Genomic DNA, 16,409 nt, shown 5'->3' with positions numbered 1-16,409 from the left:
GGTCAACATGTCAATGATTCATGCTGACTTTATTGGAAATGAAGAAAAATTAATGAAAGTCTGGAAGCCTCTTGAAATCTTCCCTTTAAATCAACCACAAGCTCTCCATGGTGCTTGAAAAAAATGTAAAGAATCAGTCAAGATTTATCATGGCAGTTCTACAAACTGTACTTACCCAAGCAAGAGTTCAGGTGAGCGGTACCATCTGGTAGCCACATATTCTGTATAGTTAGCATTGCTTCCTTCAGAGAGATTACGAGCAAAGCCTGTCAAAGAAACAGCGTGAAAGATTATATCCTATTTTAAATACAATATGCATATCACCACTGATTTTGACAGTAAGAGGTCACGCCTATTTATATAGAAGCAAATAGTTTACAACCCCTAGTGCAGAATGATGTCTTCAACAATTGCTTGTCTACTGAAATGCAAGCTTTTATTGATACGACAGTGAAAGTCAGCGTGTCTGCTTTAATGACTACTTTACTTGTGTACTCTCCTCAGAAGTCTATGGGGTTTTGCTATTACTTTTGGTGCCTTGCCATAATCAAAACAGATTGATAAAAGTTACCTGTCAGTATGCCATGCAAGCTATTGAACTATTGCCACTAAATTTCACTGAGATGCTATTTGCAGAAGACTCATAACATTAGAAACGTAACATATGCATGGGGAGTAGACTCTTCCAGTCATTGGTCTTAACTACTACAGTCTCAATGCATTCAATTTTTTAAACTGGTCAAGAAACTATGTATTATTCTCATCTAAGGACACTCCCTCCCTGACCTAGCAAGGAACAGGGTCATCTCCCCAAAACTACAAAACGTAGGAGTCTACCAAAGATCAGCAAAACTGCTTTATATCTGCATTTGGCTCACTCCACGTGTCACCTTCCCACCTGCTTTAGCATCACATTCATAACAAGGGTCTTAGTGAATTAGGATCAGAAACCAAGTCCAAATTAACTTCCTCCTCCACATCATTTTGTTAAGAATAATAAAAAAAAAGTTTACTTATTTACAACTGTACCAAAACTTAACTTCTGTCCTAAGCCATAACAATTAAGACCACCGACCATGAGAAGAGTGCATATACTGGAAAACCCAGATGTGTGAATGATTTATATTTTTGTTTTCATTCTCCTCCATTTATAAAACATCAGCCAAGCACCACATAATGATGTTACTGGATTCTTCATGTAGAAGTACTCTAGGGCAGATGCTGGCATGACTAAAGAAAAAGTATCAAGTGTCTTACTGTTTTCAAACAACTGATTAATAGTAAGGTGAGACAGCACAGACAGATCTCAGCAGCAAGACTGCAGATGTGTAAGCTCCTTACTAGAGCTCAAACTGAGACAAATTTTTGGGACTGAAATGCAGAAGCAACATTTTCAAAATGCTTTCTTACTGGCATGTGACATTAAAACTTGGTCCAAAATTCACTTCAGTGAAATGACTGTAAGTCTTTCCATTATTGCACAAATGATGAAGAAAGAATAAAAATTCCAAAGTGTTACAGAGGTGTAAGGCATAACTTCATTTTCAGAATCAACAAGTGCTACTCAAATTCAACAGTCGTCATTCTTTATCTCTGAGTTCTTAGGCAGAAGCTGCCAAAACTGCTTTTCCCACATGACTACGCTTGTAAGGTTGTAGTTTTTTAAATTTTTTTTTGTTTTGTTAGTATTCTGAAAGTGTATATAATTTGGCAGCTTAGTGTGGAACCCAGCCCTGCTCACCCTTGTGGAATGCTAATTTAGTCCAAGTTGAAGTAAAGGTTTGGATGCAGATTGTTGTTGTTATTATTATTATTAGACTAGTGATTTGAGAAAACAATGATAAATTTTTTACTGACAGAGGTTACAGCTGTTACTTTTTGCCAGATACCTCCACGTTCAAGAGTTAGTAAACTAGAAGGCGTGTATGATGAGGAACAGATATTTCAAACTTGCCCCAAAATAATAACAATTCTGATCTGTTCCCGTAAAGTCTAATAAACGTTTCTGATGCTGCTGGAGAAAAGCTGGAAAGGATTTTTTTTTTTTTTTTTTATTACATGTAACATTGGGTTTGGGTAAATTTCTAAACATTACTATATTTAGAACTGCTTAGGCAGCCCTGTTTCTGTTTCAAACTACATGACCCATCTGATTAATCTTGTCAGTGAAAAATTCATTCATGTGTTTAAAGAAGAGAGGAAAGATAACCAGGAGCTACACTGAAGAAATGGGACAGCCAAAACAAACAGTGGGAAGTCCCAAACTGAACTGGGGCGGGGGGGGAGGTGTCACATGATACAAATAAACACATGTGCTAACGTAACATACAAGGCTGGCAGCCCACCAGCCCATGTGCACCGGAAGAATCAACAAGTCAAGGATGAATCCTCCTCCCTCCAGGCCAGTCTATTGGAACTTGGTCTCAGTCAGCTGCTACTATGTCCAGAGATAAGCAGGAGCTAACATGGTCTGAAAAAAGGATCAGCTCCCAACTTTACAGACTAGGTGCAGCACAGATTTGATGTGGCAAGACAGAAAGGAAAATTATCATCATGGGCTTCAGTGTCATCTATACATGGATGGGTGATGTAAGAAACCATTTTATGGATTCACTACTGCTCTGACGCTATGACACCATGCTTAAAGATGATGGACAGAATGATTCAAGAAAGCATAATACCTTCCTAAGTGCATGATCACTTTTTTTTTTGTCGTGGTGGAGTTAGCTTATTGTTCCTCCAAATTGTGCTGAGGTATTGGCAAGAATTTTTTGATATAAAAACATGAGAAGATAACTAGGGAGAAGATTAGACCAAACTCTAAACAGTGAGAAGGAATAGATCAGAACATGAAGACAGAAGGCGATTTGAGTGAGAGCAACTATGAAAGCAATAGTTTGCAAATGCATCATGATGCAAGGAGGGAGAACAAGCTAAATAAGATATTTCAAGAAAGGGCTTTAAACAACTCAGAATAGGGTAGGAGAGATGTCAAGGAAAAAGGTGTGAGGAAAAAAGGAGAAGATTGTCAGTTTCTTATAGAGAAATAAGGCAAATTTAAGTTGGACAAACTAAAGCATTCTAACATTAATGACATGTAAGTACTTAAATAGGTGCCTAGGAATACTAGGGAACCTCCATTACTGAGAATTTTAAGAATAAGCTAAGCAAATACCTGTCAAGAATGACACAGACATGCTTAATCCTTTCTTTGAGTAGGTGGAAGAACTAGAGAATTTCTTGAGGTCTTTTCCAGTCCTGTGTTTCACGATTTCCATGCTTACGCATCATACAGAGTTTAAGAGATTGCTAAAACAAGTAATTTTGAAGCCGTGGTGTTGAAACAGCACGCACATTTGTCAGAAAGCCTATTTCCAACAGTCAGATGCATCTGCTGTAATTGGCATTTTGTACTGTTCTCTTTTTTCCACTTCTATTGGCAGAAATGACACCCACACAACATGTGTCCAGGCAAGCACCACATTCAATCTCATTTTTATCTAGCACGATATGTACAGAACACATGGCACCGGGATTATGAAGAACTATCTTGTTAATAATTTATGAACTTTTCTATTCAAACTGTTTTGTCCACTGGGCTATTCGGAAACACCCAGTTACTTCAATATTTGCATTGGGATGGATGCACAGACTTTTTCTTGGTATTTGTTATCACATGAGGAATGTGGCACTGCATGTGACAAGCACCTGTGTTCCAAAACATGATTTAAGTTAGGTAGGCAGACAGCATATGTTAAATCATGTTAAAATGCAAATTTTTATATCCTAATCTGTACATGTTCAGAAAATGCTTGTGGCTAATACAATTCTGACAGACATCTTACAGTAATAGCTTAAGCTACTAGCAATAACGTCAATTAGCAATAAGGCTAAAAAATTAAAATTGATCCCAAATTATAAGAGTTGTTTGGAATTTTAAATTTAACTAAATCTGAAACACTGATCAAAATTCAAACTAATCCACATGAACAGCAAGAACAACAGAAATTCCCGTAATTTAGTTTGCCTTCCTTGAGGTTGTGCCGAGCACTGTGAGTACACTGTGATTGCATATCTTTCTCAACAGCAGAGGAGTACGTGGCTGGAGCGTACGGCGTGAGCAAGCCAACAGACCAGAACATCACTGCTGACAGAATTCACATCATCTATACCTAGTGAGAAAACTGTTGTCCAGAACACGACCGTACCATTTGTTTGGCTTTTTATTTTCCTGTAATACTGCTGCACAAAGGATGTTGACACGAGTTCACATGCACAAAGATTTATTAGCTGATGGCATATAGAATCATAGAACACTTTGGGTTGGAAGGGACCTCTAAAGGTCACCTAGTCCAACCGCCCTGCCATGGGCAGGGACATCTTCAGCTAGATCAGGTTGCTCAGAGCCCCGTCCAACCTGACCTTGAATGTTGCCAGGGATGGGGCATCCACCACCTCTCTGGGCAACCTCTTCCAGTGTTTCACCACCCTCAGCGTAAAAAACTTCTTCCTTCTATCTAGTCTAAATCTACCCCCCTTTAGTTTAAAGCCATTCCCCCTTGTCCTGTCGCAACAGGCCCTGCTAAAAAGTTTGCCGCCATCTTTTTTTATAAGCCCCCTTTAAGTGCTGATAGGCTGCAATAAGGTCTCCCCAAAGCCTTCTCTTCTCTAGGCTGAACAACCCCAACTCTCTCAGCCTTTCTTCAGAGGAGAGGTGTTCCATCCCCCTGGTCATTTTCGTGGCCCTCCTCTGGACCTGCTCCAACAGGTCCGTGTCTTTCTTATGCTGAGGGCTCCAGAGCTGGACGCAGTACTCCAGGTGGGGTCTCACCAGAGCAGAGTAGAGGGGCAGAATCACCTCCCTCGACCTGCTGGCCACGCTTCTTTGGATGCAGCCCAGGATACGATTGGCCTTCTGGGCTGCGAGCGCACATTGCTGGCTCATGTCCAGCTTTTCATCCACCAGTACCCCCAAATCCTTCTCGGCAGGGCTGCTTTCAATCCTGTCCTCCCCCAGCCTGTATTGATACTGGGGGTTGCCCCGACCCAGGTGCAGGACCTTGCACTTGGCCTTGTTAAACCTCATGAGGTTCACACGGGCCCGCTTCTTGAGCTTGTCCAGGTCCCTCTGGATGGCATCCCATCCCTCTGGCATGTCGACCGCACCACTCAGCTTGGTGTCATCTGCAAACTTGCTGAAGGTGCACTCGATCCCACTGTCTATGTCACTGATGAAGACATTAAACAGTACCGGTCCCAATACGGACCCCTGCGGGATGCCACTCGTCACCAACCTCCATCTGGACATTGAGCCGTTGACCACAACCCTCTGGATGCGACCATCTAACCAATTCCTCACCCACCGGACAGTCCACCCATCAAATCCATACCTCTCCAGTTTAGAGAGAAGGATGTTGTGGGGGACTGTGTCAAAGACCTTACAGAGGTCCAGAGAGACGACATCTGTAGCCCTTCCCGTGTCCACTGCTGTAGTCACCCCATCATAGAAGGCCACTAGGTTAGTCAGGCAGGACTTGCCCTTGGTGAAGCCATGCTGGCTGTCTCGAATCACCTCCCTGTCCTCCATGTGCCTTAGCGTAGCTTCCAGGAGGATCTGTTCCATGATCTTCCCAGGCACAGACCTGAGACTGACTGGCCTGTAGTTCCCTGGGTCTTCCTTCTTTCCCTTTGTAAAAATGGGGGTTATGTTTCCCCTTTTCCAGTCAGTGGGAAATTCACTGGACTGCCACGACTTCTCAAATACGATGGATAGTGGCTTAGCAACTTCATCCGCCAGTTCCTTCAGGACCCGTGGATGGATCTCATTGGGTCCCATGGACTTGTGCACCTTCAGGTGCCTTAGATGGTCTCGAACCTGATCTTCTCCCACAGTGGGTGGCTCTTCATTCTCCCAGTCCCCGCCTTTGCCTTCTGTGGCTTGGGCGGTGAGGCGCGAGCACTTGCCGGTGAAGACCCGAGGCAAAAAAGTCATTGAGTACCAACTGCAATGGTGAGTGTTACTTTCAGGGGGGATATCCCCCCCAAAAAACCCCCGAGGGAGGGTGAGGGCCAGGGAAGGCTCTTCCCCATGGCCGCGGAAGGAGGTGGGGGTGAACAGTTCCCATAAGGACCCACTCACGCCCCTATTGGCTGTTCCTGCTAGTGATGCCTTTAGCCCTGACTGGAGCACACGTTGGTCAGGGGCAGGCACTGCCCGCTGACTGGTTGTTAAGCTCTGCGCAAGGCAGCGATTGGGTCCCCTAACCACCCAAAGCTGGCACGGGGTGTGAAGGGGTGGAGAGGGAGCAAGGCGTACGCCACACCAGCCTTCGCCTCCTGGGAGAGCCCTGGCCCTGCCAACCCCAGGGGGGTTTGCTTCGCAGGGGCAAGGCCCTGAAAATAAGTGTGGGGTAAGGGAAAAATCCTGCCCCACCAGCTCTGGGCAAAGCTGCCAGGGCAGCCTGGGCACAGAGCTGCCAGGGGAGGGTGGCCACAGCGGTGCGGACAGGAGGCCTGTGGACACCGAAAAGGCAAAGGCACCGAGGGCACCGCGCAAGGGCACCCTGGTGTTCTGTCAGAGCCGTGCAGTTCCTTACACTGCAGAATAAATTGCCCTTAATTCAAAGAACTCATAAGGACCAAATCTTCTAAGGCTTTTCCTAGAACAGTTATTGTTTCTGAATGCTTAAGCAAAAATGCCTTTAGGATTAAAAGAAATAAGCAGCACTGCAAATGACAAACGCCTTTTTTGTGTTCCTAAAAAACCATTTCAATCTATTTTTTTAGCAGTTGTTCTTTCAATTCAAAATTGCAGAGGTTTGAAATGACAGCTTTCAAACTGCTCTCACTGAAAAGTGCCCATGGGTAGCACTATGGAATTGGTTTTTATTTACCAAGCCAAACCGTAAGCTTCTTAGAGGGAACAATATTTTATTCTGTGTTTATGTAGCATTTAGAATAAAAATACAGATTGTTGGAACAGTGTACACTCCGCTCTGTTGTCTTCTGGGGATTACTCACATGGGCAAAGTTTGCCTTGTATGTAGGTGCTGATTCTTCAAAGCCTTAAAGCTGACATTAAACAGGTATTGATAACTTTGATGTTTCCTGACCTAACATTACACATACAACTCTATTCTCCAGCTGTTCAGTCATTAATCATATGTGGACACTATTCCTTGACTAACATAACAATAAAAGTTGATCTAAAACTACACACATAACTGTCCATGAAAGCCAGTGGTTCAAAAAGTATATAAAAAGTGTTAGTTTATTGTGTCTTTACTAAAGAAGGAAGAATCATCTTCTCTTTTACGATGCAGGGCAGATAAACCTTCAGTTTTGCTAGCATCCTAATCAGCTTATCATCTGTGCTGTTCTCAGCTGAGTGCCAGTAACACTGCTAGTAAAAACCTTGTCATATATAGGAAGAGATAAATGTAGCATCTCTATTGAGATGTTCATACAGGTATTTCACAAGGTATGCAAATTAAGCTCAGAGAACTTTCAAATTAAAGTACTAGCCACAAACCTGAAGAAGTAATCAATTCTGACCACTTTAGTGGGTTTTAAACAGTACATACTGTAGAACTCTTATAAGAATAAGGCAAAACTCCACTGCAAGAGATTTTCTTTAAAAAGGTAAGAAGCAGGTATCTATCTACTGAACTTACCAAAGTCACACAACTTCAGAACATCATTGTGGCTTATTAAGAGATTCTCTGGCTTGATATCTGGAGTATCAGAGAGAGAGAGAAAAAAAATAATGCTGTTACCATCTCTTTAATTTTCAACTTTGTCAACAAATATTATTTCATTATAACATATTTAGAGACATTCATGGAATCATAAACGAAGCATTACAAGAACAACTGCTGAAACAGCTTCCAGCAATTCAGTTTGTAAACATGCAGAATTAATTTTCTGCCTTTTGAAGTCTTTTAAAGTGTTTCCCAACAAAATATGGGAAGATAAAAGGTGCTTACAGATATTCCTGGGCAGCAAACCAATATGCAGAATATTGCATATTGCAAAAGAATACAAAGAACTGGCATTTAATTACCCTGTTAACCAATAAAATGTTAAGTGCGTCGTGCTCAACGTTTTCAGTTATGATGATCTTCTTGATCACCTCTTGTCATTTTTTTAGAAAAAATATGTTGCCTAGCTTTAAGGCCGTTTTTTTACTCCTATACGGATATTGTTGTATCCATATGTGGTATATTTTTCAAACTCTATTTTACAGAATATTTTCAGACTCTTGCTTATGTTTGATCAGTCTCAAATATAAATAGTATATTGTATGAGAATTTTAGTTCATTGGAAACGTTACTCTTGCAAAGCCACAAAGCAAAATACAATTTTATTGAATCAGGATAAAATACATAAAACTAAAGTCACACATCAAGTATGTACTGTAAGTGCTTTAAGTTTAGGGGAGAAAGTAAACATACAGAACTGAACACATGGCAGCTGGGACGAACTGCCTTAAGAAGTAAAACACAGGGGACCACGCTTTAAGTTCTTGATTATTTTTCTCCTAATATTCTATTGTCAGATTCAAAAGGGAAATGACTGAGTGCCATGAAATGTTTAAAAAAAATTCCTTTTCCTTTGGCAACGTTTGTACTGCAGTTTCACTTCGCTGTGCGTGTGATACAATCTTTATTCATATCCCAAAGACAGTGGACAGCAAGCTTTATATGTAGATGAACTTACTTTTAAAACAATCTGAAGACACGCAGCAGACTTAAGACCCAGCCAAATTTACAGTTGGTTTTTTTTTTTCTGTTGATACAGAATCGTAGAATTGTTTAGGTTGGAAAAGACCTTTAAGATCATCAAGGCCAACCGTTAACCTAGCACTGCCAAGTCCACCACTAAACCATGTCCCTAAGCGCCACATCTACACGTCTTTTAAATACCTCCAGGGATGGGAACTCAACCACTTCCCTGGGCAGCCTGTTCCAACGCTTTTGATAACCCTTTCGGTGAAAAAATTTTTTCTAATATCCAATCTAAACCTCCCCTGATGCAGCTTGATAAATCTTGTCTTCTTGTCCTATCGCCTGTTACTTGGGAGAAGAGACCGACACCCACCTCGCTACAACCTCCTTTCAGGTAGTTGTAGAGCGCGATGAGGTCTCCCCTCAGCCTCCTTTTCTCCAGGCTAAACAGTCCCAGTTCCCTCAGCCGCTCAAGAGACTTGTGCTCTAGACCCTTCACCAGCTTCATTGCTCTTCTTTGGCCACAATATAAAGCAATTGCTCATATTTATGTTAAATGCAAATTACTTCAAGCTGTAACATCTTTCCCTTTAGAAAGCAAATTCCTACCCAGGGCTTATTTCCATGTGGAGAACTACACACTTACCTCTATGAACAATATCATTCTTATGGCACCAATGAATTGCTTTAATTAGCTGGTAGATATAGCTTTTCACTTTTTCTGGTGGAACTCCATTTGGCATTTCTTCTAGCAATTCAAGCATATTCTAAATGTTTAAAAGACAGGTTATTTAAAAGAGTTATACTGTAGTTGCTGGAAGAGAACACACTTTCAGCATTCTGAAGCAACATACTTAGGCCAGTGAGCCTGGCTATGCAAAATCAGTAGTTTAAAATACGCTCCTTGAATGTTAATCATAAGCATACTATTAGCTGTTTTCATTCTAGAGAAAGCACTTGTGAAGACAGCACTCCTGAAAGGTGAACCACAAATATACCACAAGTCCTTAAAAGACTGTCATCAAACCTCTTGGCCTAAAACTTCTAAAAAGTCATTTAGTTACAAAAAGTTGCTTGAACAGAAACACCAGGTCAGCGTGGCTATATGAAAAGTTTAGAAGAGTTCAGCATTTTGTAAATATCTGACTGTGCTTTAACATACTGTTTTCTTCATTATTAAGCTAGTTCTGCTGCTTTGACATAGCAGGGCCACAATTAATCACAAAGCATGTCTGTACGTGAATGGGCATAGTTAAAGCAACACAAACCTGTTAGTGCAAATGAAGTAACAGATATAAAAATGCCTCATAGGGGCATAAATAGTAACCTAGGGAGTATCCTATAGCTATATATCAGCTATATTGATCTTAGATATATTTGCACTACAATAAATGTGGCCATATTAACTGTTTTATGGATATACTTAGGGAAGAAAATAAACTGTTTATACTAGTAAATTTCCTCTTTGAAAAAGGACATTTAGATTCCCATTATGTTAGCAAATGTCTCCAGTTTTGCACAATTAGAAGTACAATGGAGTTTGTACTCTCAATCCTGAATGAATAATGGGGCAGCAGCAGCCCACTTGAAGACAGAAAGGTCTTATTTACTGAATACTGAAATAGAAATAAGTTTGACTATATTGCCTTACACAACTCATTTAATGATGGACTTGAGCATTTGTAGATTTTTAATTTAAAATAAATTTACCTTGTCTTTGACAAACATTTTCTTTAGCTGTATAATAAAATTTTTGAGGTTGCTCTTGCAAGGTGTTTTAATGAACGTAAGTATAAGACAAAACAAATGGAGACACTGATAATATTTGAAAACATTTCTAAGTTTTGCAATCTGTGAATAAATACTGGAACTTATGTGCTTGAGTTTAAGTTTCCTTAGAAATACACTTCAGATCTGAGAAAAGGAATTTTCTCTTAAGGAACCGTATTGATTTTAGTTAGACTTGTCCACACAGAAGCCTGTGGATCTGGATAAGTCAGTCAAGAAGTTAGTGTTACAAATATGAACCAAAATAGTAGCATCAACACAGCGAGACATAATCCTATATGAAGACATTAACTAAGGGAATGATGAATAAAGGAGATTAGACTAAATGTGAATTTAAGTAATCTGGATTTGAGTATTGCAGAGCTAAGATTCCCTAAAGGACACAAGGTGCTCATCACCAGTTAAAACAAAAATTAGCCTACTATACCACATTTTATTTAATTCCTTCTACTCTTCCCTCACCGAAAAATACAGAAATCATCCTGGTCTTCAAAGAAACTATTGTGGAAACTATTTGACATAGCTGAAAATGAGAAACGTTCATGGGCTACGAAGTTTAACTGAAAATAAAGGTGTCCATTAATACAGAAATTACATTAGGCACAGACTATACATGATGTCTACATTTATCATTATATTCTTTTATTCTGATGCAAGTAATGTTGGATATTTCAGCCTGGTGTTTTTACCAATATTAATAATTTTTAAAGTATACTCCTTATCAGATCAATTAAATGTCTTTTACTTATGCTGCTCTTCCAACCCACTACTATGGTGAGCTTAGCCAAGTCAACTATAATACAAAATTAAATGTATGTTCTAAGTTGGTGTGTGATCAAAGACATTCCACGTGTCTGGAACAATTACAAGGAACATGGGTGGAACAAGTCAAGCTTTGGATGTAAGATCCACCACATTAGAAGTTGCTGATCTGCTGGTGAAAAACAAAACTAATTTCTGCCAAACTGTGGGCTAGTATAGGTCACCTCACATTATGCAACGAAGTTATACGACATAATAAATTGTAAACTGAGGTAAAGGAGACACAGTATTTAGGGTGAGAAATCTGTACACGAGAGAGAATTGACTGAAGAGGACTAGCACTCAGCTAGACTGCAGCATCACACTGGCAGGATATTAAACGAAAATTTCAATTGAAGGAACAATAGCTCATGAAAGCTAGAGATACATACATTTAAGCTTGCATTTATTTTTACTGTGTGTATCTGAATACCATCTAATTATTTCCATGAAGAAATGCTAAATGGTTAGAATACAGAGGGAAGGTCTACCTTTATCATGAAGGTTGCAAAAATAACGAAAGACTAATCTGTTCTAGGTTGTTTCTCCCTGGAAACAGACCAGGATGCTTGGCAGTAGTAGGCCAATCTAAGGAAATTTTGGAATCGTTTCAAATGAGGTCAGGATTGGAAATAATGACAGTGATCTTTGCCAAATCCCTCTAAGCAACTATTGATAGTGGCCTTGTTACAGAAATATACAAAGAAATCCTATTTTTAACAGGGAATGATGGAGAAAGTTGAAACAGATTCCAAGGTCAAAAGTCTATGATCTTGTTTTGAAAAACTATGTCAAGATTCATTACACAACATAACACAGGACAGTTAATCACCTTTACAATTAAATTAGAGTTTCGATGGAAATTTTTCTTCAAATGATATGTATTCCAGTCTACATAATTTGAACATGTTTGTGTTCATATATGGAAGAATTTTTTTTTTTGAAAGACCAACACATGAAGTAAAAACAATAGTAAAGTTATCAGTGTTGCTTTCTCACAATAAATGTCTAATCACAACAATTCAGATTGTATTGAAGTTTCTGCTGTTCCTCTTTATAGATTAGAATAGCTTAATTTTTAAAAGTAATTTTAAAGACTAAAGACTTTTCCAGTAAACTGATGATTTAACTCTGGCAATGATAGCACAAACTCAACTCACTTTTTCCACATATTCAAAAACTAAGTATAATTTTCCTCTTCTTCTGAAGGCTTCCTTCAGCTCCACTATGTTCTCCTGTTTCAAAGTGCGAAGCATTTTAAGCTCTCGTAAAGTGGTTTCTTTGACTTCTTCATTTTCTAGAGTGCAAAGTAAAAGTGACAGAGTAAAACTTATTAAAAACCAAAACAAAAACCCCAAGTAACAAGTGTTATAAATCTTTATTTTGAACCCCTGATTAAATTATCTGTTTCTAGATATTACAGAGAAAAAGGCTTATTATCCAGTGTGGACTGACTCTGCTGCCTGGATGCTTCCGCACTGTAAGAGAGGTAACTGAGGACAGTGCTATCATTATGCAACCCTCACAGACTTCCCATCACTACCATCTAGGTTTTTCAGTGGCAGAAAAAGTCATAAGAAACAAATCATTTGCATTTCTATCTTTTTCATTATGAAGAGCACTAATATGCTTCAAAAAATATGCATGTATGTGTACAGACACATCCTCCACCCCACAAATACGTCACATGCATGAAGCACTGGTAAGGTTAATATGTCCTCAGCAGAAACACTGGAATGCAAAGCTCATGTTTGAACAATGTCAAGGAAATCTATTTGATTCTAAAATAATTTTATTCTCCAAAAGCCAGACCGAAGCACTGATCTGTAAGTCCTGTAAGTTTTCCTACAAGGCTTTTAATAGAAATTCAGCAATGCAGACCAGTGTAGTGGCCACAGAGGGCAACAGAGCAAGTATTAATTCAACAAAGCCTTGAATCTGATCCTGAGGAGTCAAGAAATTCAACTGTTGTTTTGACAATTTAGTTGTCTGAAAGTTGTTCAAGGAAGAAGTGTTTTACTAAAGCTTCATACGCTGCTTATCATCAAGGGGCCCTGAACTGACTGGGTTTTAGAGGATACTACCAACGAAATGTCAAGTAAACCAGATTATATTAGATTTTATTTTTCATTTAGTAAAATGAAATCCATTAATTCAGTAAATTCGCCCATGCACATGTAGAAGCAGGGTTCTTAATCTTTCAGAACTGTTACCCGCAACAGAGGGACATTAAATGGGATATGATTGCATGACTTCAAAGCTAAATCACATTTGTAGGTCATGTACCACAAAGACAGTCAGACAGAGGAAGAAGAAATAGGGAAGAGAAACTGTTTTTCCAAGCAAGCAAAAGGCAAAAACAGGTTTGCAGGGGAGAGAGAATAACACAGGTTGTGCAAATACATATCATCATCAGAAGAGAGGGAAAAAAAATAAATTGAAGTGGAGCAGGAGAGAAGAGGAAAACAAAATACTATCATCACAAATGTTTTGATTAAAAAAAAAATCATTTAGAGCAATCTAAATCATTTCATTTTAAAACTAAGTGCTCGATGTTGGCTTGCATCAGCCTGATTACATAATTTCATCTATAACTAGACAATCTTTCCAGTGTATTTATCATGCATATGTCAAACAACAGCAAAAATTCAGTGAAACAAAAATGGCAATAGAAACAATTACAGTATATTCAGATTTGTAATGAACTACCACATTAAAGAGACAGATGTGAAATAGGGTGAATCAAATCCATCAAAAGAACTTCTGTCGTATTTCCAGAAACTTGTAAACAATTAGCTACAACTCTGAAAAGCAGTCATCAGCCATATAAACTGATATTACGTAATACTCCTGGAAAGCCAGACCTAATGGCAACGTTACATTTTTTGTTTTCATTTTTTGGTAGACAGGCTAATAATTGTTTACGGCTTAATACTGAGATTCATTGCCTAGGTGCTGTACTGAATAGCCATATCAAGATCCAAAAAGCAATTCTAAAGTACTCTAATGACCTGGTCAAGATGATCACCACAATTAAACGATCTCCGACATTCTTTAACAGGGATTTTAAACAGATTTCTGAATAGCAGAGCTAAAAGATTCATCAAATATACCCTTCAAGTATCTGGCAAAATGAGCTGCAAAGCAAGAGTTTGCATTGCATAAAACGACAGACAGAAATCTGACTTTGCTGTGCCTAACTGACTCTGAAAATTACAGTCCTTGTAACCAACCACACCTCTATGGCCACCAGTAATCCTATAACAATAACAAAAAAGAAAAGTTTGCTAAAATAAAGTGGCTGCTGTTTCTTTAAGCCACATTGTTAGCTTTCAGCTAAAGCCTTGGTATACAGCAAATGATAGCTGCATCACCTCAGACTAGGTTGACTCCTCTTATTCATACTTGGCTTCTCTTTCTGTTTGTGCTAGCCCATTAGGGATCGGGGCTAGCTTCTGATGTACGCAAGGTGGCCTATTGCTCTCGTGGTTGATTGCCAGTTTTGCCTATAATAGAATACTGGGATTCACTGTCTCCCAGCAAGTGCAGGTCAGAGACCCAGTCTTGTTTTGGACAGATCTTTGGTTTTATTACTGCTGGGTGAGGAATAGGTGTGTGCAGCACTGGCAATAATTTCCATGCCTCCTGCCTTCTGCCATCCACTTTGCCACAACAGTAAGCCTTGCAGGAGTCAGCTCCTCCCCCTTCCTTCTCAGCAAACTCAGCAACACTGGAGAGTACACAGAGGCTGCTGTGGGGGGACAAAAAGCAAGTTTCCTGTAGAGAGTGGAGCCTGCTGAAGGGAGGGCAGAGCTGCTGCGTCACCACCCAGCTCCCTCAAATCCTCCCACGGATCCCCGAGAGCTCCCCGATTCCTCTTCATACCAACGAACTTCTCAGTGACTTCTCTCAGTCTCCTCCCCTTACTCCTTCAAGTCCCCCTAACATTTAGATCCCCTCCCACATATGAAGGGTGATAAAGCCCAAAGACTCTGCAAGCCACCACTACAAGAGGAGTTTTTGCCATTTTCTGATCACAACCAGTCTCCAAGTGATAGATCTTACTACCGTGTATGGCACCACAATCTGAGCCATATTAAGATAGATGCACTAAGAAAGAGAGGTAGTTGTCTAGTTGGAGTGTATAATGCAGTCCCTAGGCAAGTATGAAGGAGCAAATGCCTTGAATATTCACAGCTAATAAATCATTATAATTTTTAAATCATGTCTTGATATATGAGACTTCTTATTTTAACTGGAGAGATACTAACAACGTAGTAATTGACATGAAAGAGTATGCAGCAGAAAAGGTTACCTTCACTGTCTTTGAATTTCTTGATAGCCACAATTTCATGTGTCTCCTGTAAAACAAAAGCAAAGAAAGGGAGATAAGCAAGAACTGTTGTGTTTTCTCGTTTTTTTCCCCACCCCTGAGCATCAGATAAATTAAAAGAAACCAACATCCAGAGAGATTTCACAATGCAAAACAAGATTAATTAAAAATTTGGTTAATACCTCAGTGATCAGGCCAAATGCAATACAAAACCACATGTAGCAAATACATCACAATTAGGAACCCCAGTATGAAAAAACAAAAATGCCAAAAATTCATATTTAAATATCTTGTACCAGATAGCAATTACATTTTCAGAAGAGTTGTTCCTGTGACTCTTGTTTATTAGTTATTCTGAAAGTCAAACAATCTTTTATCTGACCAAAGTATAAGTGTGGGTGCTTATCTTTGTGAGCTGAAATGAAAATACTGTACTGGCACGTGGGTAAGGCTTACAACACCACCTGTAATTTTGGTTGTCAAAAGTTTTTGGGTTTCAAAGTTCAAATACCCACAAAGAACATAATTTTAGGAAAGTAAATTCTCTGTGCGTCCTAAAAAAACAGTTGTCATCTTAAGCGAAGCCTATCCAAAACTAGAATCGCTAATTACATTTGAGTGTTAATCTGTGCTTACTATATGGTCATAGGTGATAGCTTCTTAAAATCTGCCTGCCTTTGCATTCCTCTACTATTCTCTATTCTCACCAAACCTGCTCATCATAGGTCACATTTTTATTTTAAATGAAGACATTTCTCTTG

The 16,409-nt window shown here is 39.4% G+C and overlaps 1 protein-coding gene across 1 annotated transcript in view; it reads right to left on the bottom strand.

Moving 5' to 3' along the window:
• The window catches only part of CDKL5 (cyclin-dependent kinase-like 5), an 84,776-nt gene that overhangs the window by 37,811 nt on the left and 30,556 nt on the right, over positions 1-16,409 (bottom strand). Inside the window, exons 3-7 of the mRNA XM_009325480.1 lie at positions 15,631-15,676; positions 12,476-12,612; positions 9,373-9,493; positions 7,674-7,733; positions 176-266 (exon numbers count right to left, since the gene is read on the bottom strand). Coding sequence (XP_009323755.1) covers positions 176-266; positions 7,674-7,733; positions 9,373-9,493; positions 12,476-12,612; positions 15,631-15,676 — 455 coding nt within the window. The remainder of the gene's footprint in view (positions 1-175; positions 267-7,673; positions 7,734-9,372; positions 9,494-12,475; positions 12,613-15,630; positions 15,677-16,409) is intronic.

Source organism: Pygoscelis adeliae, unplaced genomic scaffold (genome assembly GCF_000699105.1).
Source record: "Pygoscelis adeliae isolate BGI_AS28 unplaced genomic scaffold, ASM69910v1 Scaffold386, whole genome shotgun sequence".
Taxonomy (NCBI): Eukaryota; Metazoa; Chordata; class Aves; order Sphenisciformes; family Spheniscidae; genus Pygoscelis; species Pygoscelis adeliae.
Note: the sequence above shows the minus strand (reverse complement) of the source record. Positions and strands in the feature narration are given on the sequence as shown.